This window comes from Athene noctua, chromosome 19, assembly GCF_965140245.1.
Source record: "Athene noctua chromosome 19, bAthNoc1.hap1.1, whole genome shotgun sequence".
Lineage (NCBI taxonomy): Eukaryota > Metazoa > Chordata > Aves > Strigiformes > Strigidae > Athene > Athene noctua.
This window is the reverse complement of record NC_134055.1, coordinates 2105370-2129397: the sequence shown is the minus strand read 5'-3', so window position 1 is coordinate 2129397 and position 24028 is coordinate 2105370. Positions and strand designations below refer to the sequence as shown.

The 24028-nt window shown below is 44.0% G+C and overlaps 1 protein-coding gene across 5 annotated transcripts in view; it reads right to left on the bottom strand.

The window, feature by feature from the left end:
* ACACA (acetyl-CoA carboxylase alpha) overlaps nt 1-24028 on the bottom strand; it is a 108129-nt gene that overhangs the window by 65994 nt on the left and 18107 nt on the right. For 3 of the 5 annotated variants that reach the window (XM_074922918.1, XM_074922923.1, XM_074922922.1), the window contains 13 exons: nt 23533-23646; nt 21855-21968; nt 21105-21194; nt 20517-20635; nt 13029-13052; nt 10227-10370; nt 9518-9614; nt 8077-8184; nt 5813-5869; nt 5458-5502; nt 2572-2613; nt 1765-1980; nt 1109-1264 (listed from right to left, as the gene is read on the bottom strand). In XM_074922918.1, coding sequence (XP_074779019.1) covers nt 1109-1264; nt 1765-1980; nt 2572-2613; nt 5458-5502; nt 5813-5869; nt 8077-8184; nt 9518-9614; nt 10227-10370; nt 13029-13052; nt 20517-20635; nt 21105-21194; nt 21855-21968; nt 23533-23646 — 1326 coding nt within the window. The remainder of the gene's footprint in view (nt 1-1108; nt 1265-1764; nt 1981-2571; nt 2614-5457; nt 5503-5812; nt 5870-8076; nt 8185-9517; nt 9615-10226; nt 10371-13028; nt 13053-20516; nt 20636-21104; nt 21195-21854; nt 21969-23532; nt 23647-24028) is intronic. The other 2 variants (XM_074922921.1, XM_074922919.1) reach the window with 2 other exon arrangements.

The window sequence follows — 24028 nt, the reverse complement described above, 5'->3', positions numbered from 1 at the left end:
GAGAGGATTTATTCAGAAGCAATTTAAGCCACCAATTTTTAATCATGATTTAAAAGTCAGCAAGCAAGAGATACTTATTTTGATAACCAATTCATCTTTTTAAACTTTCAGCTATTCTCATAAGGAAAGGTCAGCTCTCATCTTTCAGTAACCATGAACAGAATGTTGATTTCCAACTAAATGTAGCCTTTACAGTTTATTTGGGACTTTCTTTGTGGTGCTTCTGCTAACCAGAAACATGCTTCATGCCTAAACACTTTCATTTATGCATCTACAAAGCTTAACTTTCATTTATTTATAATGTTGATCTCTGTGGTTTTGTACCAGGGAATGAAAATGAGGCACTTCTTTTTGTAGCTGAATTTACAAATTCTTTTTAAGTTCATGATTTATCTCATGTTTTATTTGGATAGAATCTGGACTTTTGTAACAAACAGAAGAGCATTTAAAGCTATTTCCTTATTAAAATCGTTTATCCCAAACACACAATGAAAAAATAAGTTTAGTTTCAAATACAAAACATATTTCTAATAAACTTCTGCTTAGTTTACACAGAGGAAGTGAGCTGCACTGCCTGAAGGACAGTGTTACTCCACTAAAAATATGAGCTCTGCTAGTTCTGAAATCTTACATTTAATATTTCTTGATAGATTGGAAGAAAAACCAAAGCTTTCTCCCTTCCTCACTGCCAAACAGGGTCCTAACATGAAACAAACTAATTGTTTGCCATGTCTTAACTAGCTAAAATAAAAAAGTATGCTCTCTGCTTTTGAAGAGAAGTTGGTTTAGCAGCTCAGCAAGTGATCTTCAGTTAGAGACATCTATCAGTTAGGTGACTCCACTTTCTTTACTGAGAAGCAAACTCCAGTATTTGTAGAGTAATTAAACTGACCCTCATGTTACCACTTGCAATATTGGTCCCCAATTTCTCATGCTTTCTGTTACAACATGACTAGTAGAAACCGCATGTCAGTCACCAAACGGTATTCAAATGTAGTCAAGCAATAGGGGCACTTACACAGCATAAAAAGGCAATAAAAGACCATTTAATTCTGGTGAGTCAAGCCCAAGAAAACCAAACAGTTCAGAGCCAGGGAAGAGATCATACCTTAGACGGGTCCATGATGACAGTAGGCACGAAATTTAAGAAGATGTGATTGCAGTCAGTGCGCACGTTGGTGTTATTAAACGCCACCTCCAACTCGTCCATGGCTTCCAGAAGCAATCGTTCTCCCTCATTTTGCAGGTACTCAAAGGAGGCTTCCTGCCAGATGTTGTCAACAAATCGTTAACTTTCTACTCAAAAATCACAGCCCAAGAATACAGTGTTTGCTAAGTGCCGGAGGACTTGGCTGAGGAGATAGGTTACACTGGTTTGAGCAGGATGCGCAACCCTGAAGCAGATCCATCCCAATCTCAGAGCCAGTACTCCCGCTGCCTGGATTCACAGACGCAGCTGACTTGTGCCCTCGTTTAGGTCAGCATAAATCCCAAACTAGACAGGGCAAACCAGGCAGTGCAGGAGAAACAGAGAAATAACTCTTGCCTCAAAATGCAAGGATTTTTGACTATCCACTCGGGCCACAGAAAAGTCTCCCTGAAGCATAGGAATACTAACTCTTCTGCAGAGCCAGGACCAGCAGAGAGAGGGCACGTGTCCAGTGCTCTGTACAGGTAACGCCTTTGTGGACAGGTTCTCAGAATGACTTAGTGTGTTTCACACACCATCGTGAAACGAGGCCTTGCACGGGTGACAAAACTCACCTTGGTAACCAGATCTGAGTGCCTTATAATGGCCCTCACGAAGAACCTGTAGTCTGTCACTTCTGTGCCCACTTCCACTTTAGCTGCTCCCAGGTAGAGATGCATTTTGTGATTGGCACATGGAATGGCAGTGAGATCGAAGTTTCGCATTCGGTTCAGCTCTAGCTGAAAAGCCAGAGCTGGCTCCAGGTGACGGTAAATCCTGTCTTCCTCAAACTGGAGGCATCATACAGGCAGAACAGGGTGGAAAAGAGGAGGGTGGGTTAAGAAGCTGAATCACTGAGGATAGGAAGAACTAGACAACATCCCTTATGAAATTTTGTATTTAATTAAAAAAATGAGTATTTCAAATTAATCCAGCCCAGAATTTCCTATCTCATGCAGAGTCATTAGCACTAAGGGCTGTGTTGACATTGTTGAAATACTGCAAGACAAACTGCAAGATGTCAAGTTCTCAAGCTCAACCCCCGCGCCCAAAAACCCTCTTTTTTGCAGAAGCCAGAAAGTTTGGTACTGAATCATTGCACTGCTTCCAATGCTTCCCTATTACACCGCGACTAAAACCTGCACAAACAACAGCTTCAGGTCAGGCTTCCAAATACACGGATTTTAACCCCAAGTATCAGAGACTCATCGTCACTGACTTCAATTTCAGACAACTGGCCTAGCGAGGGAGGAGACAGTGCCACACTAGGCAGTGAAGTTGGGCTGAAGCAGCTCCCACCCTCTTAGACTGGCAATGAAGAGCTACGTGACAGAAGGATAAAGACAACACTTAGAGAAAAGTATTAAGAATATACAACTTACCTTATCCCGGGCACGGAACGTGAAGAACTTTGGAAATTCCCTCTGTGTGGAAATAAAAACAATGATGTTAGCCCTCCAAAAGTAAGCCGTGTGATCTACCCAAAGAGTGCTCACAGGCCAGACCCGTGGCAGCACCACAGCAGAGGAGATGACAGGAGTTGTTACAATCTACTTTTTCAACGTGACAAAGGGTGGTGGAAAAACCAAGTTACCCTCAAGAAGGCAGCAGAGGTAATTTAAACCTGTCTTGACTGCTAATACAACAGAGGCTACTTGATTGGCTTTTGATTATTATTGTCAATTATTAACAGACAATAACATGGAACTGACCAGACAATAGTGGGAAGCTGCTTCTAGTTCTATTATGATTAACTGTGGAAATGTTTGGGAGCAATACAATGATATTAACACTCCAGTATATAAGCAGATGTACACAAAACAATGATCTGTATTCTAAAGCTCTCTTCATACTATTACTGCCAGAAGTACTCTCTTCCCAAGGAAAACTATGAATTGTAATCAAATTACTTTATGCTCATGTATTAAATAGTACTCTAAAAAAAGAAATCCCCCAAATACGATTAGGTTTTTCTGTTATTCTATCGCACAGATAAAATTCTAGCAAATGGCAAGGGCTTTACATTTTTGTGGCATATCGCAAGTGTCTTAGAAGAAAAGAGGAACTCTAGGCAGCACCATTCTACCTGTCCCTCCCACGTCACGGGAGCAAAGCCATCCGTTTCCACAGACTTGCACTTTTACTGGGTGGAGGATCTTTTGTGAATGCTTTGCACCAACGTGAGAATACCAGCCATTAATGCTACAGATGACCTCAGAGAGCACACACAATCTGCCAGAACTGTGTTACTAAATAAAAAAGAAGGTATCTGTCCTGGAGTCACTGGATTTCGGAAAGGCATTTCACTCCCAATGGAAGACCTGCAAGCCTAGCTTGATTCAGGGCAACCACCAGTGCACGGTGACAGAGCATATGGCTCCATAGAGCAACACAGATTTTAAGGCTGGAAGTGATCTTCTAGCTGGTCATCTTCCTTATCTCCTATAAAAAAAGCAGTCCCCAGAACTTCACCTGATGACTCTCAGTTGAGCAAAATAACTTGTGTGTTTGCCTGGAGTGTGTCTTGCCAGACTAGCCAGCGGTACAAGAAATCCTGCCTGAAAATTCAGGCAATGGGCATATTAGGTGAGCCTGCGAGCATCAACTACACTCTAAGAACACAACCACTTCCATATTCCCTCACTTCTCTTCCAACTCCCTCCTACCTGTCCTTCCCTGCGCTGCCAATTTCTCCTAACATCACCCATGCTCATTCTATCACTGATGGAATTGCTTTCAAGGCATCCGACTAGTGTTGTGGGCAAATATAATAATTAGATGTGCACGCACACAAAAATTCTCAGTGCTTTGGTACCAAAATCCAAAAAGAGTGCTCCATTTCCTAGGCAGAAGAATTATACCCCTGCTGTGTTCTAATCAACCAACCATCATCAAGACAATCAAAATAATTTGCCTAAATTAGCCAATCAAGACACCCTGCAAACCACAGAATGTGAAAAGCTACAACAGAAATCATCATAGTTGATTATTATACTAATAATCACGTTAAAAACCTAATGAGATGAGGAAATTGGAAGCTTGCTGGAGCAACTCTCTATTACCTCAACATGCTGGGAACTAATTATATAGACTGTAATTAAAACAAAAACAAACCCAAGCCCAGGCCCTGGGTAAGTTAATAGTTGGTCCAGTAATAACCAGAATAGAATAGGAGATAGTAATAAAGACTGACACTCACAGGAGATCTCAGAGGTACTCTACAAACTTTGCAGACAGATGACATACCACGCTGCCTCCTCTGGCTTAGCAACTAGGAGCATCCTAAGAGTCCATTGCTCTAAATGGCAGCTCAGAGAAAGCTTTTTGTGATGACTGCTCTCATTCTTTGCCTCCTTTCTGATCACTGACACACGCTACAGCGCTTATTCATTATTTTTCATCCCCCAAATATCAATTCACTTCTTTAAAATTTCCTTTTCGTTTTTTTTTTGTTTTTTTTTTTTTTTTTAAATCTAAAGCCCAGACCTTGTCTAAGGTCCCAAGACCTTTGCAAAGAGTCCAGTTTCCTACATAAGCCCATTGACTGATCTGTACCCGTACTGCAGGCAGCGATTTCCATGTGGGGACACCCACATTTGTTCAAATACTATTTTTGCCGATTTGTAAACTACTTTTCCTTTCATAAGACTTGCTAAACCAGGTGCATTGAGCACAGGATGAATTTCACGCATTTTCAAAACTCCAAATAACTTCCAGAATCGTAAAGCAGATACACAAGGTGAATAAAAACTTGGCCTCAGGCCTCACATTGCCACCTTGAAAACAGGGCTAAACTAGCCCTCACTGGTGCCCAAGCCCTGGGGAAGGAAGTAATTCTTAGCAGTAAGAGCATCAAACATTTTCCACATCACTAAGCCATTATATGAAATTTAGCAAGGCACTTCAATTACTCCTCTAAGTAAGAAGCCTAAAGAAGTCACACTACATAAGAAATGCAGAATTTTAATTGTATAATTACATTTTAGAATGCAAAACAATAGCAAAACAAACAAGATCTTTATTAATGTGGCAGTCATGAGTTCAGCCAGGTAACAAGAGAGACTTTAGCATGTGAACGGCCCCAGCGAATGCAAAAGGCCCACTCCTGTGTTTGAAGTCAGATGTTCATTTAAATACTTCACTTGACTCTGACACCAATGCTGGCATTAAATGTTTGGCTAAGAACCAAATGAGAAGCCTAGAGTCACTTACGTGTCTCCTGGCCTCAGGTCAAGAATACCACCGTGTTCTAGGCCCTTTTTACTTACATGAAATCTCTGATCCACCTCATAGTTGACCTGTTTCCTGAAGTCCTTACAAACGAAACATAAAAAACACAGGAAGAAAAAAAAAAAAAAGCAGAAGAAAGCTAGCAATTAGGATGAAAATCAAAAATTAATTAATTCAAGAATACAAGAGGTGCCAAGATTGTTTACAATTGTAAATTAATTTTCTTAAGCAAATTCATCAAAACCATCTCAAATTTTAGAGAACAAAAACAGTGAAGAGAGAACTAAATATAGTTAACACAGCATTTAATTTGGGGAAAAACACATCAAATGTCGATGTTATTACGAGCTAGAAACTAAAGAGCTCTCAGCAGCATGAGAGATATCAAAATACCTTTTGTGCTACAAGGAAAGTCAGCCTCCGAATCCCGTGTTCAATCAGGACTGATTTCTGTAAGAAGGCGAAGGGCGGAATCAGGTGACGGGATTAGCAGAAAAAGGATGCATCAAAAACATGTCAAAGTCTTCTATGAACTGAAAAAGCTCCACAGAGCCTCCTGCATCTATGCTGTAAGATCCTAGTCCACTTCAGTCTACTCATCACTAAGATTTCTCATCTGATGCTCCTCTAGTAGCACACACAAGCAAAGACATTAAATCTGAAGAGGTAAGTAACCAAATCGCAACATCAGAGTATTCCAGCTGAGCCTTGCTAACGAGTAAAGCAGGAAAGTCATATACAAGTCTTGCAGGAAATATTCTTGTTCATTTGTCAAAGTTGGTCTGTTTTGCAAAGAAGAATTTTTAAAGGGAGCACAGCATGGGCATGGAAAGGCCATGGAAAATGATGGAAAATGAGTTTTAAAGGAACTAACCCAAGGAAGCACGTAGCACATTACTTGATTTTGGCACAATAACCACAGGGACAAGCCAGACCAAAGGACAGATGTGTCAATATTGCAAAGGTGATAAATGATAGGTGTTACTTGGGTTTTTTCAAATAGATGAGAGAACGTCCACTCTGGTTGGTTCTTTATCAAATTCCACTAAGCCACCTTTCAAATGAGTGCTGCCATCGGTATTTGGCACACCACTGATCTTTTGAAGTTTTAAGATCTCATAATTCTCCTCCTCTTTCTAAAACTTTTTCCTTTCTTTTCCTTTTTCCAATTTAAAAGCAAAGGGGAAAAAAAAAAAAAAAAAAAAAAAAGAAACAAGAACTCAGCTAGATCAGGAACAAAACAACCCCTTTCGGCACAGACTGAAATGTTTTACTAAGGTTAAGCCCTTTGAAAATGAGCATCAGTGACTATATTCATAGCAAGAGGAAGAAAATAACTTCAATAATGCCATGATTTAAAAAGCAAAAATTGTTATTGCTTTTAAAATTCCACAAGTGGCAGACAATAACAGCATAGCAACAGGATTCTGATTACATCGTAATAATGTGGGTCTCACAGCAAGTCCACAGCTATTACAGAGCGATTAGCCATCAGCACCTGGAGAAACTCCATTTACACTGACTGCCTCAATCTCCTCCACAAGTCATTTACAAGTATATGATCCTAATTTCTATTAAAAAAACCACACACAACATGCTGGGACTAGAAGATTATTTGGACAATTTGGATCAACCTATTTGATAGTTTAATGTGTTTTGGAATTTTTTATTTCTTTCCTTTTATCCCCTCCCATAAAACGCCTGGAGCATGATCAAGCAGATGAAAAGCAGAACTTGTTTTAATTTTTCTATTTGATTATTTTCTCTGCTTAAAGAGACAGGAAGCTGCAGAAGTCGCGTGGACACCGGCCCCATTTTTGGAAGCCCTCATTGCTGCAGAATGTCTTACCACCTCCCACACTGGGAAGTTAGAAACTACTCGCTCAGTCCTCCCACGGTCGTTGCAGGTCCCTGGGAGGCAGCAGGGTCCCAGGGCCCGATGGGCCACTCACATCCACAAGGCAGTTGCAGAGTTCTTCCCACCAAGCAGGCAGACACCAGAGAGCAGAGCGGACACGAGGAGGCTCTCACCAGCCCATGTTGCCTCATGACTGACCATGGGACTAATATCCAGTGCACTAAAGTCCATCCCCTATTTATCAAGGAGCAACAGAACATACCAAACCAATTCCAGCTTGTGCCAGAAATATGACACTAGGTGGATGTTCCAGCATGCCAACAAGGAGAACAAATTTTGATTGCACTAAGATTTCCATGGTACAGAAAATACAGGCCATTTTAACATCACTTTCTATGCCTTTGTCCCTCAAACAACAACTTCACCACCAGGGAGAGGGATACAGAACATCTTTTTCAGAGCATTTGGACATACGTACTGAAGATGGATCTGATCCATTTAAAACCTTTATTTTTGATAGGGTAAAAGACCTTTAAAGGGAAGAACCTGATGGATTAGAATGCACTGCAAAGAGAAACAACGACCTGGAGGCTTTGGAAAAGTGCAGCCACGTCCAGTCAAAGAAGAGGTAAGGTTTTAGACGGGATAAATTAAGGATGCAACTGTTGCATTTGCTTGTTTTGAAAAACAAACAAAACAAAAACCCCCAAAAATGAGGAACATACTGACTTGCTCCCAAAGCAGACAGAACTGCTCAGCACAGTCACACAGTTCCAAAGAGAGAATTAAGGCAACTTACCTTGCTTTGCGTGAACTCTCTGAACATGGCTGCCAGCCCATCATCATCAACATCACCGTCTGTTTTAATAGCAACATTAAGAATGTGAATGGGCTCCTCGCGGGCAGTCTGCAATTTAAAGATGATATTCCCCATAAATAAATAGTTAACAACTTAACACCTGTGAGTTCTCAAGAAAGGCTCCCTAAATACAACTCTAAAGTACAGATGCTCTAGGGAAAAATGACCTCAGCAGAGCATGCTGCAAACCAAGGAAAACTACGAGGGAAATCCTTGACCAAGCTGCCTCACAAATGTGCAAGTTCACAGAAGTAAGAGCTAATGTCCACAAACGGCAAACAGGAGCTTCACTTGGAGGATCCAGTTCTGACGGTCACATCTGACCTGGCTAACTCAAGTGTGCTCCATTTGGATGCAGGAAGAATGCAGGATCAGGTCCTCTCTTTACAGGATGCAGTACAGGCAGGACGTTAGAGGTCTTTGGCATCAAGAAAGGTAATAAAATTAAGCAACTTCAAAGTGTAAGAGCAAAACAATGTATGTTTTCATATCTACGACATAATGAAATAATGTGGAAGCATCAATTACATTAGAGCTCTGAGAAATGATGAATTTAGCGTTTAAGAGCCTGCAGTTAACTGAAAAACTGAGTATGAACAGGAAATTATCCTTGGTGAGGTGAGGGGGAGGTAAAGAGAGAGATCTGAGGACATTAAGGTTGATGGTAATATTCTGGAACAAGGCTACGGTACTTATACACATGAAGATCAGTTTAAAACCAAGCCCTGTTCTGGACACAGACTGTATTCCAACAGAGCTTCCCACTGCTGGGGGAAGGACAGAGCAGTGGAGCAGCTACCTGTGTCTCTAAGGGAAATTGGTCTATCACTAGGGATTAGAAACCATCTGCTGCCTCTGCACCTGTTCTCCACAGCAGTACAAAAATTGAGGGGTTCTTCTCATCTTTGCCTCCTAAAACTAGTTCTAAGCAGTAGAACAGAGGAAAGAATCAGAAAGTAATGTGACTAGGAAGGGTGTAAGACACAAGATAAGCAAGTCAGACTTAAGGTAAAGGCAGTTGAATAGGCAGTTCTACACCCCGATGCACAGAGAAGGTCTGGGAACTTAATCGTGGGTCTAAACTCAGTTACACTGCTGTGGAGCCGGTTATTCTGCTGACATCAAAAGCTACAAACTAAATTTACACTGAGAGTAAGAGACTCAGGCATAGTTTTAGAACGGAGTCAGAAAATGGCCACCTACTTTGAATCACCTACTGCGGAACAAGCAAACAAATCACATACATAAATACATAAAGCTCTTAACTCCTGCTTCCAGCACTCGAACTAGTGAAAAGTATCTAGCCTGCAGTCACTGCGGCATTTGCACGCCTTCTATTTCCACCCTGAGAGCAATCTCAAGAGGAAAAAAACCACTGTACCTTGTCTTCATCATACAAGGAAGCATGGCCAGCTTCGGGGAAGGTTGGGCTCTGGGGAGGAGAGTCGCAGAAGCAACCCATCACTTCATCAAAGATTCTGAAACACACCAGAGAAGTATTAGTCATCACCACACTGCTGCTAGCCCACTGCAAGCATACAGCGCTAAAATCCACAAATCATGTTGCTAAGGAGGGAGGGAGAGAAAAAGGCTCCTTTTTTTTTTCATGACTAAAAAGACAAGGAGGCAACACCTCCTCCACCCCTCAAGCCAAAGCCGAGCCTGGATCTTCTAACATTTGTCAGAGATCTTACACTGGCAGGCCCTCACGACTGCTATGGGCCCTGCTGGGGTTTTTTTGCCTCCCCCTTGAAGGTTGAAAGCACAAAGAACACATCCTCCCACATATATACGCGTGAACAAGAGCATTAGAAGAAATCAGCACATTTGCAAATGATCTCCAATCAGCAGAAATTCAAGATGCTGATCCTACCGGCTGCAAAGCGCTCTTACAGCAGTCTGAAGCTTGCAGTTATCTCAAGGAGACAAAGGGATCCAAATAAACTTCCACCTCTAACTCCAGAAACTCAGCAAACAACGTCAAGACCAGTTTAAACCTGACTCTAGACCACGCAAAGATTTTGTCCAGTTCCATTTGGGCCCACCTAGGAAGCTGGCAACACAAACAATCATCACCCTTTCCCACATACCTGACAAAATCTTCAAATGTGCGGAAGGAGACCATTCCACCCATCCGCTGGCACGGCGGAGTGAAGGAATTGTCTAGCAGTACGTCACTCACGCTAGCTACATGGACCATCCCGTAGTGATTGAGGTTGGAAGAGAAGGACATTCTAAACGGCAATTCAATAAGATCACAGTTAGTAGGGACAAGGGAGAGAAGAGTATCACTGGAAAAAGATCTGTGCGTGTGCGTGTGCTCTGACCACTTGAAGCGTGGCTGTTTATCCAATATAACTCTTGCATGATTTGGGAGAATCTTCAGGCCTGCTGTGCTGGCTTCTCCAAAGTCCCTGCGAGGCTGGAATGCCTCTGGTGCCTTTAATGCCCTTACCTGGACGGTGTCCCAGTGTACAGGAACAGTTAAAAGAGTTAGGAAATGCTGTTATAACCCTTTAGAACAAGTGTTTCTTAAGGAGTTTCTTGAGATGACAGGTGAATTATGACTATGCAAAGCTGAGCGTATTTTTCCTCCTGTGGGTATGTTTTGCTTTACAGGTGGAATACTGAGATAAACAACAATAATTCTAAGCTTTGACATTTTAAAGGTTTAGGAAATTTTTATAAATTTAGTTGAAGTGTACCAATCTATATTTCTTCATTGCGTCCACAATTTTTCTGGCCATACTATAATTTACACTCCTCAAATGCAGTGTGGTACATCGGCCTCTCTAAAATCCTATGCTGCAAACGGGGTTTTCTGTAGCCTTACACTAGTGTTCCTACCCGAAATAAAGCCCTGTTACAGTGCCTTCCACTGACCAAATTACCACGCTCCTCCATCTCATTTAATCCATGCTTTAAAAACACTGCAACTCCCCCCTACTCAATTATTTTGCTCAGTTTTGATTGGTAAAAGGTGGCAGCTGCTAAACAGGAGCAGCTGGCCCCAGAACACATCTCTCCCAAGGAGGGAGGGAGGCAGAGCTCCAGACACTCCCTGCTGCCGTACTCCTGCCCCACGTCTGCTGCTCAGGCACCGCGCTACGCTGCAGTACGCACCCCGCTCTTACGGGACCGACTCCTCACTGAAGTGAGGAGCGCTGGAGCAGATTTACACAAGCTCAGAGGAAGGCACTGAGGAAGGCACTTCTATTTGAAGCAGGAGCACCGCTCACTAAAGGTCAGCACTGCTGCCTGGCAGAGGGCAAGGTCCTCACTATGTGAAGGTATCACTGAGTTCTCATACAGTTCAACTGCTATGGCAGCGCACAGCAGCTCTGAAATCGTGGTATTTTGGGGTTTGGGCTATTGTTATTATGCTTTTTTTAAAGACCCACAACGTAATGGTCAAGACTAGCATAGGAAGTTTCTCACACCGTGACCAAAAACCATACAACTAACTAGACAGCCTCTCCCTAGCTACTAGAACTGGGTTTTGCCTTCTCTGCAATAATTATTTCTCATTTCTGAACTGTGCCACAGTCATCTTAATTCACTGAGGGACCTACTTCAAAAGCTCCCTGCAACATGGTGAGACCTTGAAGCTTGTTCTGAGGAGACAGAGATGCCGAGGTGGCACGGCAGTGCTCTGCAGCACAGGAACAGCACACTCTCACTTGCTTCGCTCTCCCCGGGGCTTAGGGAGACATTAACCAAGTTACGTTTCGGTCCTCCCCAACTGGTGCCACAACAGGAGGCAGAAGGCAATGGGGAAAAAAAAAAAAAACAACGACAAATCGGAGCGCTGATTCAGCACAGCACATGCTTGACTTCCAACTTGTAAAGTCAAAAAGCCGCTCGAGTGCAGTGCTGGGTCAGGCGCCAGCGGCACAGCGGGCAGACAGGGGCCCGGCCACGCCGGCTACGGCTCTGCTGCCAGGCACGCAGATCCGGGGGCAAACTGCAGGCTGTGGCACTGCTGCTTATCTGCTTTACTAAGACTTCTTTCTTTCCAAAAACCCACTGTGATACGGTCTTAAGTATACTGTTAACAAGTCTAAAGTATCATCAGATTGATTAATAGCTCTCCACGTTTAAAGTCACTCTGTGTTTCCGTAATTTATCTCTGATTAAGAGCCATGAGACTTTCGAGTCCATTTTTACTATTTTTTCCCTAAATAGGCTTGTAAGCAGTAATAAATAATAGGTATTCATGTTTTGAAAGAGAAAAATTTTTCAGGACATGCCTTGGTGTACATTTCTTAAAACTAATACAAAAAAATACCACAGAACAGTAACTAAACAAAAAGACAGCAGACATTTTTCATGTATTATTTAAAACAAGAAATACTTTTCTACCGAGACATGGGAGGAAAAATTAGCGTCCAAAACACAACAAAACATGCTGTCAGCTGTTTGAGATGTAGATTCATCTATGGTGTGAGGGAGGTGAAACAGCCTCGACAAATTCTAAGCTAGTTGCGAGAAACCAGAGTAGCAACAGGTATGCTATCGGCTAGGAGTGACTGCCTGTTTCACTGTGACACCCTGCAGAGGGTCAACAGCTGGGAGTCCAGTTCCAAAAAAGAGACCCTAGAAACAGCATTCTGCTGGAAGTTTGCTGTGTACCATGCAGCAGATGAGCCGAGTCACCTGGCAAATTTAATTGTAAAGACTGCAGCATGCAAAGCTTTTTTAAAGGCTAAAGAAAAGCTGAAAACATGTTTTAGACAAAGGGAGAGGAAAAGGGAAGGAAAAAGAAGAGTTATGTTGGAAAGTTTCCTGAGTAAAGATAAGGGCACTAAAACAAAACATGTTAAAACATTAAGTATTAGGCTACTTCTTTCTAGTCTGTCTTTTCAAATTTTAAAAGATTACAAGTACCATACCTGTTTAGCGTGGGGATGTTCCCTCTGTAATTAAACAACCACAGTTAGTTACAGATTGGTTAGTGAAAGCCATAATAAAGAACTATCATCAAGCTGATACAGAGACCAGCAACAAGATTACAATTTATTAAACCAAAATTTGTCAACCATCAGGTATCAGGCAGAATTCAATTTCAGTTGCCCCTGAGAAGGCACCCACCACCTGACTTCGCTTGCCACGGCTGCCATGGGAATGAGCACAGACCATGCACATCACATGCAAATAATATACCCCAGGAAAAGACGTCGTGTTTGCAAGGTACCCTGCGTTTCTACAGCATCATTTATCACACCTGCTTCAAGCCTTTTGCAGACACCCAGTGAGCTTCACAAGCAAGACCAGAGCGGGGAGTTTGCACTCCCGGGCAGAAGGGCAAACAGCACAGATGCAAAAAGTGACCGTCTCACACAGGAAGATTTTGCAACAGGTTCAGGAAAACAAGCCAAGTCCTCATTGCCAAACCTCTGTGCTAGGCAGCAGCCCACGCACTGGCTCCCACAACAATGTAGTAATAAAGCAAGCACAGAGAAACACCACGTAATACTTGGCATTTTCAGCATTCAAGGCCCTGAATACCAAAAAGAACAAGCAGAACTTAAGGCTAATTTTAGGAAAATTTTACAGTTCCTTTTATAACATCAGCCCAACTCTTCACATATTTGCATGCAGCCTCAGGCGTAGTGACGCACGTCAGACAGAAAGGAACCGAACAGCAGAGTCTAGCCCATGCTAGCTGCATTCATGAAAGCATAAAGTGGTGCACTGCTCCACGCGAGACGTAAACATTGCTGTGATCTGACATTCAAAACGGTAAAGATTAAATTGAAAAAAAAAAAACAAAAACCCAACACAAACCGCATGCACACAGGCCTGTGCAAAGAAATGAGCAAACATGGAAAGATCGAAAGCAAAGCTTCAGGGAGCATGTAACTGGACATTCACTCTCCCCTTCCCTGCTGAAACCTGTAGGAGATCAAATCACAGAGTTTCTTAACATCCTTGACCATAAGCAAGACCCCAAGTTACTGGGCATGAGGTTTCAGTACTTAACGACCAGCATATTTCCATGGTCACACCGCTAAATACACTGACTGCACCTGGCCCTGTTCTCCAACTGGTTTGGTCACAGCAAAGTCATATTCACTGCAAGGTTGTGTGTTTGGTGCGTTACTGGCAGAGGCACAAAAAGTTCCCACGATCTCCTTAAACCATCCAGGAGACAGCAGAAAACTGGCCTAAAGACGTATCTGTTCAGCGGTAAATAACACAAATACTGAATTTCATGTGGAGACAGTGGGAAGAGACACTGTGCTGTAGAGCTTGTGGTTAGGACCAAAAGGGCCACGAGGCCTCAGAGGGTTGAGATTATTTCTCTAGCTTGGCAAACGGTGGGAAAGCTGCACGGGATCTACCACAGTTGGAAAAAAAAACTCTGGAGAGGACTGGCAGTTCCAACACCTGGTACACTTGTGTAGCAGTCCCCGGAATGCTTTTGGGAAACAGACATTAAAAAAATAGCATAATAAATGTTCCTTTCTGTCTCAAAAAGGGCACCCTGTTGCCTTGCTCCAGGAACTGTTCTCCAGCCGCTCAGCACCGATGTGAGAGACTGTGGCAAGAGTCACAATGAGGAAAACAGAAGACCCAGTGGCTGGAGGTGTCAGAACAGAGAAATAGTCTTCAAGCTGCACGCAGTGGGGCTGGCTTTCTATCCACAGGTCATCACAGCTGTGGAGCCAGCAGCTGCATTGCTGCTCGTCACTGAAGTGCACTGAGAGGTAAAGGTTTGCTATTTGCAGTACAGTCAGGCCTGGCGAAAAGGAGCTACAGTGCACTGAGCTCCCCCCCTGCAGCTCCGACAAACAAACCCCCAGCAGCCAGGCAGCCTGCGCGGCCCCGCGCCAGCACCCGTGCCACGACCTGCACCCGGGGAGCAGGTCTGGGAGCTGAGGAAGGGCCCAGCTGAGGAGGGAGCGTGCCCACAGCCAACCCCACACAGCCCATCGCTGGATCGGAAACCTCCTCACGGCACCAGCCCCTCTCCTTTTCTCTTTTGAACTTTTAAAAAGGCCCTTCTTGACCGGGGAAGCTGGTCGCACTAGGAATCTGCTCCATACCGATGCAAGCTCTGCTGTTGCAATTACTCCTTCGGCTCAAGCAAACAAAAATCCCCTCAGCTCCCCCCTGCACCTCCTGGCTGAATCTGAATTTGTTTCCCATTGCCCCTCCCTTTCTTTCCTTTTGGGTTGTTTTTTGGTTTTGTTGGGTTTTTTTCTTTCAAACAAGAGCGCTCCCCTATGAAAATGATGGCAATGCATGCAAAGCGCCACTGGTTATATCAAGCTGTGATTGAGTGCCAGCGCAGGGCAAAGCTTTTGAAATCAGGCAGCAAAGCGGAATCAGCAGAGGTCGGCTGAATAACCCACTTGTAGTTATTAACAGCAGTACCACAGGAGAAAGAGCAATTCCACTGGCTGTGACCAGTGGCATTCCTCTTATGTTTCTCCATTTCTGTAGAAGAATCTAAACAGAAGGCTGTGAAACACGCCTCAAACCATACATTTTGATTGGGTTTTTCCTCTCCCTCTTTCTTTCCTTATTCTTCTGCTCCCTCTGTGACTCAGCCAAGCTGAATCTGCTACTGAAGTCCAATTTGCATAAAATTATCGTCGTTCCATTCAGTTTGCTGCCCCTTCAACAGCCCCTTCATTGCTCTGTTGGAAGATTTTGCCCTTTCTGAAACAGGCAAGCCAAGGGAACTGCAACACATTACTGCTGCCTGCTGTCTAATTAACATCAAACCCTCAGCACGAAACTGCAGGGATTTACAGGTGTCCTGGAATCATTTTCCCCTCCTCCCTCCCAATATCAGCCAGTCTCTCGCAACAAGGAGGGGACCTCAGGCTACCTAATGATACACTGCGAGTTAGACACTCGGGTCTCCAGGCTCATACGGTTCAGAGTCCAAAGCAGCACAGCCGATTCAGCACTGGCAATCCAAAGACTGAGGCAAGAGGCTGTTTCAGCAACTGCTTTAGTCTACAGTAAACGCTTCCATTTTGTCAGAATTTCAAATCTTATATTGGTGTAAAATGATAGCAGGAACAAACCTATAAACACTGCTCTAAGTGAGTTTTGGTTCTTATTCCTCCTCTAAAAAGCACTGTTTGGAAAGATTACTTAATTTGGCTTTCAGCCTTCAAAATGGTTTCTACCTGTAAGCTAAGGAAGAGGCTGACAAAAAAGAACAACCAAACTACTCCATAGATGATAAAACATCAAGAGACAGCAAAGGAGAGATCATGCACCACTCTTAAGCCTTGAAATCAGCAACATCAAAGTCCAAGTAGGGTGTCAACAAACATCCACAAGCACAGAAAGAGGAGCTACTGGGCAAAACCAAGCACAAGATAGTTGAGACATTTATACTGATGCCCTTGAAAATACCCATGGAAATAGCAACTGATGACTAGATCTGAATTCCACCCTGGGAAGCATCACGGACAGCAGGATGCAGTCCCAAAAACAAATTCAACCTAGATGAGTCTAAGGCATTTGCCTGTGTCCGTGTTTGCTGCGTTGTGTGCGTTCCCAACTCCAAATACAACTAGGGCCAGCTGGTACCAGACATTTTGTTTATCAAGTTTCTAAAGTAAAACTTGCTTTAAAGCTAACTAAGCCAATTATCAAAACTTCAGTGTCTTCGTCTGCAGTGCTAAAACCTTCCTTCACTTCCACCTTCCAATGGCACATCCTGATTCGAGATTCCCTGGGACATCTCAAGGCCAAGTAAGGCAGTTAGGGTGGCATTTGGGACAAAAGGAAGGTGTGGGCTCCGTGCACAGATGGATAGGGAAGGCATGGCTGAGGCATCAGAATGAACAAAACAGAGTTATGCTTCCATTTACTTTGGGGCTCAACGTTTTCAGAAGGCAGAGCCCTGTGGTATTGCCATACCCCAAAATAAAGATATATCCAGCATCTGAGTCACCCTTGTCTGGAGATCTGACCAAGGGAACACATTTACCTCTGAGTAAAACAGAGGGCTCTGTTTCATGGGAACACATTTATCTGTGAGTTCCTCTCTTCTGATCCTCCAGCACATCTGCTACTGGGGAAGGAAAGATCAAGAGAGTAGCTGAGCAACCTGGCTGGGGGAATGCAGCGAGCTGGAGAAAAGGGGATGCTTTAGGAGGAGCAGTGCAGCAGGATGCTGCAGCAGGCTCCAAAAGCTGGCTACAGCAGACAACGTCCCAGTTTAATTTAAACCTTACAGCGTCAGACATAAGAAAGGCTGTTCAAAAGCTGGAGAGAGGGATTATTAGAAAAAAACCTTCTCCTGTTGAAAAAGCACAATAATTCCCTCTCCCTCTTCGTTTACTGGGCACACAATGTGTCTTTGATCAGAAGATTTTAAGCTAAGATTAGGCAAGCACTGTTTCATGTGCTGAACACCTAAGAAAGGCCTTTCAGTGTCTGTCACCTGGCTCGCCATTCTCACAAAGGAAGCTGAACTCTCTAAACACCAGTCAATATTCCACCAGCTTCCCATCTCAGCAGGGCAGTCTGAACAAGAGGGAAGCAAAGAACAGCTCGGAACAGGGCTCATTTCTTCCTCCCATCTCTTCACACCAGGACTCTAGATGACTGAAAGAGGCAGGTTATCCAAATGCAAGGGGCTCTGCACAGAAGCATTTGTTTGCAGTACCCCGCTGCAGCACGGAGCGATCAGCATCCCGTAGATACCTTCGTATCGCTTCCTCCAGATTGGATTACTGCAACGCCCTCTACTCGGAGAGGGCTTGCAAACCCCATTTACTGCAAAAGGCACCAGATGGTTACGCTGTACTCCTCATCTGCCTTGCACCGGGCAATAAGGAATGCTGGGTTTATCTATAAAGCCCTCTATGGTTTCAATTATAAGCACTTTTTCTCCCTACGTGTTACCCTTGCAATTGGGATCAGTGGGGATTCTTACAACAGGACATTTTCTATTAATTTAAACAAATAATTCCCTAAACAGTTTCTGCCCACAAAACCCACCAGGAGCAGGTTGCATTTCTATGACTTTGTTAGCGGATTTAAAGTTTTTCTTTCCTCTCTGCTTCCATGTAGAGCTTTCCTGTGGGTAGTAGATGGCAATCATTCAGCGGCCAAAAATACCAAGTCTGAGTGCCTTGCTGCAATTAGTCGGATCAGAAGTAGTGACTGTGATTGTTTCTGTTACAATTAAGGAAAGGCATAGCGAGGTTAAATACCAACAGCAAAGAATTTAAATCTAACAATCACTACCAGTTTGCAACTTTCTCTACATGAGTTTTTGCTCCAGTAAAATTCAGGCCCTTAAACATTCACAGAAATCAGACACAAAAGGGACCAAGGCTTAAAAATATCTGATAAAGTGCTGAGAAATGTGTGGCAGCATACAACTAACACCATCTCCGAAAGAGAACGCTCTCTTAAGGGCTGTCTGGTATCTACTCCTGGTTCACCAGGAGCCAACCCTGCAGAGCCTCAAGGGACATCTGGCTTGATTTTGGCTTTGGGGTTTGTCCTTGGAATGAATTTTTAGCTTTTCAGCCTAAAAGTTCATGCTACAGAACAGAAAAACACACAACAGACGTAGAACATGGTCAAAACCAACAAAGAAGACTCAAGCAAGACAATATCAGAGTTTTGAGATTTCTGGGTCTTGGGTTTAACATAAGGCCTGCCTTTCCAGCTAGCTTAAATCTACCCAGGCAGTGCTAATCTCAGAGCCGAGGTACCCTGCTGCCGGCTGTGCTCCAGCACCCAGCCACACAACAGCCGCACACGTGGGGGCACACCGCAACAAGCTGCGTCAAGCAACGGGAGCCAAATTCATCGCTCACAGATGGAGGTGCAACTCAAAGGAACCGAACCTGCCCGGGCAAGCACTGAATTCGTCCCAAGCCTGCTTGCCTGTGCACAAGGCCTGCGATGCATTTTCATCAACCATCAGCAGTGCTGATGGTTGAGAAGCAGAACTGAGCTTCACAGCATTGCCCCAGCAAATGCAGCGTAAAGGGGAGAGGAGATTTCCGGACAAAGAAGCTGTTCCCCCAGCAGGTAACAGTTCTCCTCTTCCAGCTGACCTTGTCCAATTAAATTTGCATACAGTAATAGAGCAGTGGTCAGCATGGGCAGGCCAAACAACCCCCAAGCAACACTGAGACCAGCAAAGAAATGGAGAAAGAAGGGGGGGGGGGGGAGTATTATAAAGGGGTACTAAAAATAGTATGCAATTATTTACAAATATTCTAGAAATGTAGGAGACAGATGAGACCAAATGCATGTCCCATTTGTATCTTGAGTGTTTTGTGCTGCTTGTTGAGGACAGTCATTCATTTCTAGCAAACCAGATTCCGAAAACCATTTCATAAAATGTACTGATGGATTCTCAATGAAGCGAGACTGGACCCCGTTGCCCAGCCCCACCAAAAAAAAAAAAAAAAAAAAAAAAAAAAGGAAAAAGATGTTTGGAAACAAAGGAGAAAAATAGCACTGGTACCATACTGCCAAACCAGCACAGACCAACAGTGGCACCCGGCGGCCACAGAGACTCACTGCGCCTCTGGGCTCCAGCACGCTCCCCGCTGCCTGGGACAAAAATGAAATATCGTCTAAAATGACCTCCCAAGTTCCTGTTGCAAATGAAAAAACACCGGAACTGACTAACCTGACAGATGCTGAAGAAGTTCTGATAACCAAGTTTGTTTGGTTTTGGGTTTTGGGTTTTTTTTAATTATCTTAGCATACACTAGGAGATGTGACCCTTCTAGAAGCTCGGGCAGCAAACAGTTGATGCTTTTGGTTGTAGTCACGAGAAATACATTCTGAAAAACACTGACTGAAAACCAAAGTATGTCAACTCTAGCACTTCTATATAAAATACATACATGCATCTCGGCCTTCTCAGTCAAAAAAACACATGCTAGAAAAGATTTCACCTTATCCAGTAAAGCCAGGATTGAAAGTAGAGCTGATCACAAACAGTTATAAAGGGCTGGCAGGGGAACGCTGCAGGAGGGGACAGAGACTGTTTGCCTGTTCTTTATTAAAATTCCGAGCAATTGATTATTCTGTCTGGAATTGTATCTTTTGGAAGGCTTGGGATTCAGCTAGAACTGAATTTCTAGATGCAAGTCACTACGCAAGCTGAACTTAAAAGTCAGAAAATATGTGAAAACTGCACTGTATTTAAATGAATCCAAACTGCAGAAACTACTACCCACAGCTCCTGAGGTTGTAAATAGCTTAGGAGAAGGAACTGGGTAATGTAGGGTTTTATCTTAAATAATTTGTGCTTATCTAAAGCACTGGGACTCTCTTTCTCCACCAGTACTATTGCAAGTTTTCTTTGCCAAGATAGGATGTAGCCCCTCGTAAACCTCTGCTCCCAAAGGCACCTGAACACGTGATCTGACCTGTTTGGATGGGAGGTAGGCAGCATGAACTGGAACTCCACCACACAAGTGTTATCCTTCAGCTGGCGATGCTGGACGCTGTTTAACTCGTAGGCGATATACGCCCTTCGAACGTACACCTGGTTAGAGAGAAACCCCATCAGTGTAACTGTGCTAAGGAAGCAGAGAGAAACATGACAAATAATAATACACCAGAGACTTCAAAAATATTAAAAACCAAACAGATACCTCCAAATGAATATCTAGATAGAACTCTAATTCAAGCAGCATTTAAAGTTATTCTCTGAGGAAGGTCAGCCCGGCAGGATACAACCATCAGCAACAAGGCACACAGGGTAGGCTGACCCCATTCTCTGACAGCAGCTTCACTTTCAATCCTTTCAACCACTTAAGTCTTCTTCAAGCAAAGAAGACAACTTGAATCTGAAATTTCAGTCCATTGCAAGTATTAATGCTGTTAAATGCCAGACTCCAAGCATGCCAGATTCCACACAACCTACAGCTCTCTCTATCTTGCAAAACAAAAAACCCGAAACAAAAACCCCAGAAAAACTAAAAATATTTCTTATTTCAATGTAATAAACTTACCTCCAAAGCTGCCATTCTTACCACCTGGTTACTGTGGTAGAAAAAGTTGGGTAGCACATCAAAGATGGATGTCTCAGACAAAATGAGTTTCTAGAAGAGATCACATTAAGCGGAGTTTTAAGAGAGAACTGCCTGTCTTGCAAACAGGGTCAGGCAAAAAAGCAAAAACCCCAAATCAAGCCTGATTAGTTCTGATTTTCATGCTTTTCCTGTTGTTCATCAAGGATTATGACCTTTATATTAAATCATAGAATCACAGAATATCTCAAGTTGGAAAGGACTCACGAGGATCATTGAGTCTAACTCCCTGCTCCTCGCAGGACTACCTAAAACTAAACCATATGGCTAAGAGCACTGTCGAGAGGCTCCTTGGGCTCTGCCAGGCTTGGTGCCGTGACCACTTCCCTGGGGAGCCTGTTCCAGTGACCGAACACCCTCCCAGTGAGGAACCCCTTCCTAATGTCCAATCTGAACCTCCCCTGACGCAGCCTCATCCCATTTCCTCATGTCCTACAGCTGGTCACCAGAGAGGGGAGATCAGCACCTCCCTCTCCGCTGCTCCCCTTGGGGAAGCTGGAGTCTGCAATGAGGTCATTCCGCTATCAGGGGAGGGCTAAAAATAAAAATAAGGGGGAAGCTACAAACCAGGACAGTACGGTTTAAAGCCCCAGTGACCTTGGGACTAGAGGTGAGATTTAATGCAGAAGTGAGAAGAAAGCAGGGAAACAAGGCGAGAAGTTTGGTCGATACCTGCAGGTTCTCGATGCAGAACTGGTGTCCGTACATGTCAATAGCGGACAGGAATATGGACTCCACCTGGTTGTGACGCAGCTCGTAGGATGGCAGATGGGAAGCAATGAGAACCTGGTAAACAGCAAACACAAGGAGTGTCAGGGACTAGAGCTGTGCTGGGCCATCGGCAGGAGGCTGTTACCTCCAAGGCAGCACTACTCTGCTCCAGCCCAGGAGAGGAGACTGGTTTCTCCTGTGAATTCTGTGGCACCTGGGCGATGCTGGAAACTCTCTCCCCTCCCCAACCTCATTTGTGTATCTGCTCGGTTTGTATTATTGGCAATTCCCCACGGAGAAAGGGAACAGCTTCAATCAAGTTCCATCAGTGCATGTGATTTAGCACTGCAGAGCTGCTAGTCCTGGGGATTGCCTGACCGGCTGTTAATTGGAAAGCAGATCTGGCAGGCAGCAGCTGTGGGGAGGCCAGCAACGGAGACCGCCTTTCACAGCTTCCGAGCAGAGGAAGCAAGAGACACTGGTGCCAGGTATTAAATGCCCAACATGAAGGATACAGAGATAGGAAGGGGAAGCAGCTTGCAGGGGAAAATGAAGTGAAAGAGCAACATAAAGACATACACAAGGACTGCAGCACCATCCCAGCATGCTGCTGAGAGGTTCAATAACTGAATGGTTCAAGGACACAAACACAATCCTGAAGGAAACATAAGGTCACTGAGCAGCTTCAAACGCCCCACTCATTTTCAACAGTCAAGCTCTGAAATAGAAGGAGCGATCCCAAAGTGTCAGCTTTCCTGCTTAAGACTTTTAGAAGGAAGATAGGAACTGTGGAGCAAGAGGAGTGATCAGACTACAGGGTTAGCGTTATCGTGAAACGATTATGCCCTCTCGCTCCTTCCTGGCTACAGACTAACTGCTGAAGAGGAAGCTCACAATAACATCGAGGCAGATATTTGGCATTCAAATTATTATCGGGTACTAGACTCTTGGAATTGACAGTATCAAGAGATTTGCAATTATTTTTCAGGTTATAAAGAAATCGACAAAAAGCAACTCAAAAGCTAGAAGAAACCCTGTGAAAGACCAACATCATTCTCCACAATAATTCCTTGGCAGTTGCAAAGAACATCTGGTTCTTGTGTAAACTTCTCTCCCTGTTCTCTGCACATGCTGATTTGCCATCCTAAGGTAGCTGATGAACCTGGAGAGCGTGTCCTGGATGGTTACGTACAGCTGCCTGCCCCTTCCAGGCAGGCTGTGCTTGTCGGGTTCACAGATGAGACAGTCAGAAGGAACCACAGTGACCATGGATTCCAACTTCCTCCATCGCACAAACCATAGCCTACTCTCAAATAACTCCTATCTGAGCCAAACAAAACTTTCTGGAGAAGCAGAGACAAAGGAGTGTAATCTTAACTTCAAATTTCACAGTGATTGGGAATCCACCGCGGTCTTTGTTAGACTGTCACAATGGTTAATCATTGGTTAATTAGCTTCATTGCTAAAGGGCTGCTCACTGTAATCTACTCTTTACATTTGCATAGTAATCAAAATAAACATCAAGAGAGACAGACTTCCCAGAAGAGCGAGCTCCAGGTGGGAGCAGTCCGTGGGGATCTGACGGGCAGCGGCCCACCTCCACCGGGATCAGCTCGCGTTGCCAAACACGCTCCCTCACCTGCCGTGCCCGCAGGGCCACTTTAGCGTTGGTCGTCTTGCTGAGCTGGGTCAGCTCTGTCAGAATATTAATCAGCTCATCTGTCAAGGTGGGGTCACGGCCACATAGCTGGTCCTAAAAATAAAGAGAACTGAAAATGTTTAGAACAGAGGAAAACCATCTTCTATCCTCCTACAAAGGAGTTTAAACCTGAAATACATACACGTGTGCTCTCGGGTGCGGGACCACACCACCTCTGGAGGGCCCTGTCTAAATTATTCTCTAATCCTGTGCTGACAAGGGTACAAGTATTAGGCTGTCAATAATTTTACACAGATCCATAAAGCTACAGAGGAAAGAAGGGCCTGGTACCATCAGCCATTTTCTTACTTGTAACATGTGCTTTGGCATCCAAACACATGAGAAATACCAACTTGTCAAAAGACTCAAGTAAAACATTTTCCCATTACCCAATTTCAGCTTTGTATCAGAAGTCTCCCCTAGCAGCAATCCAAAA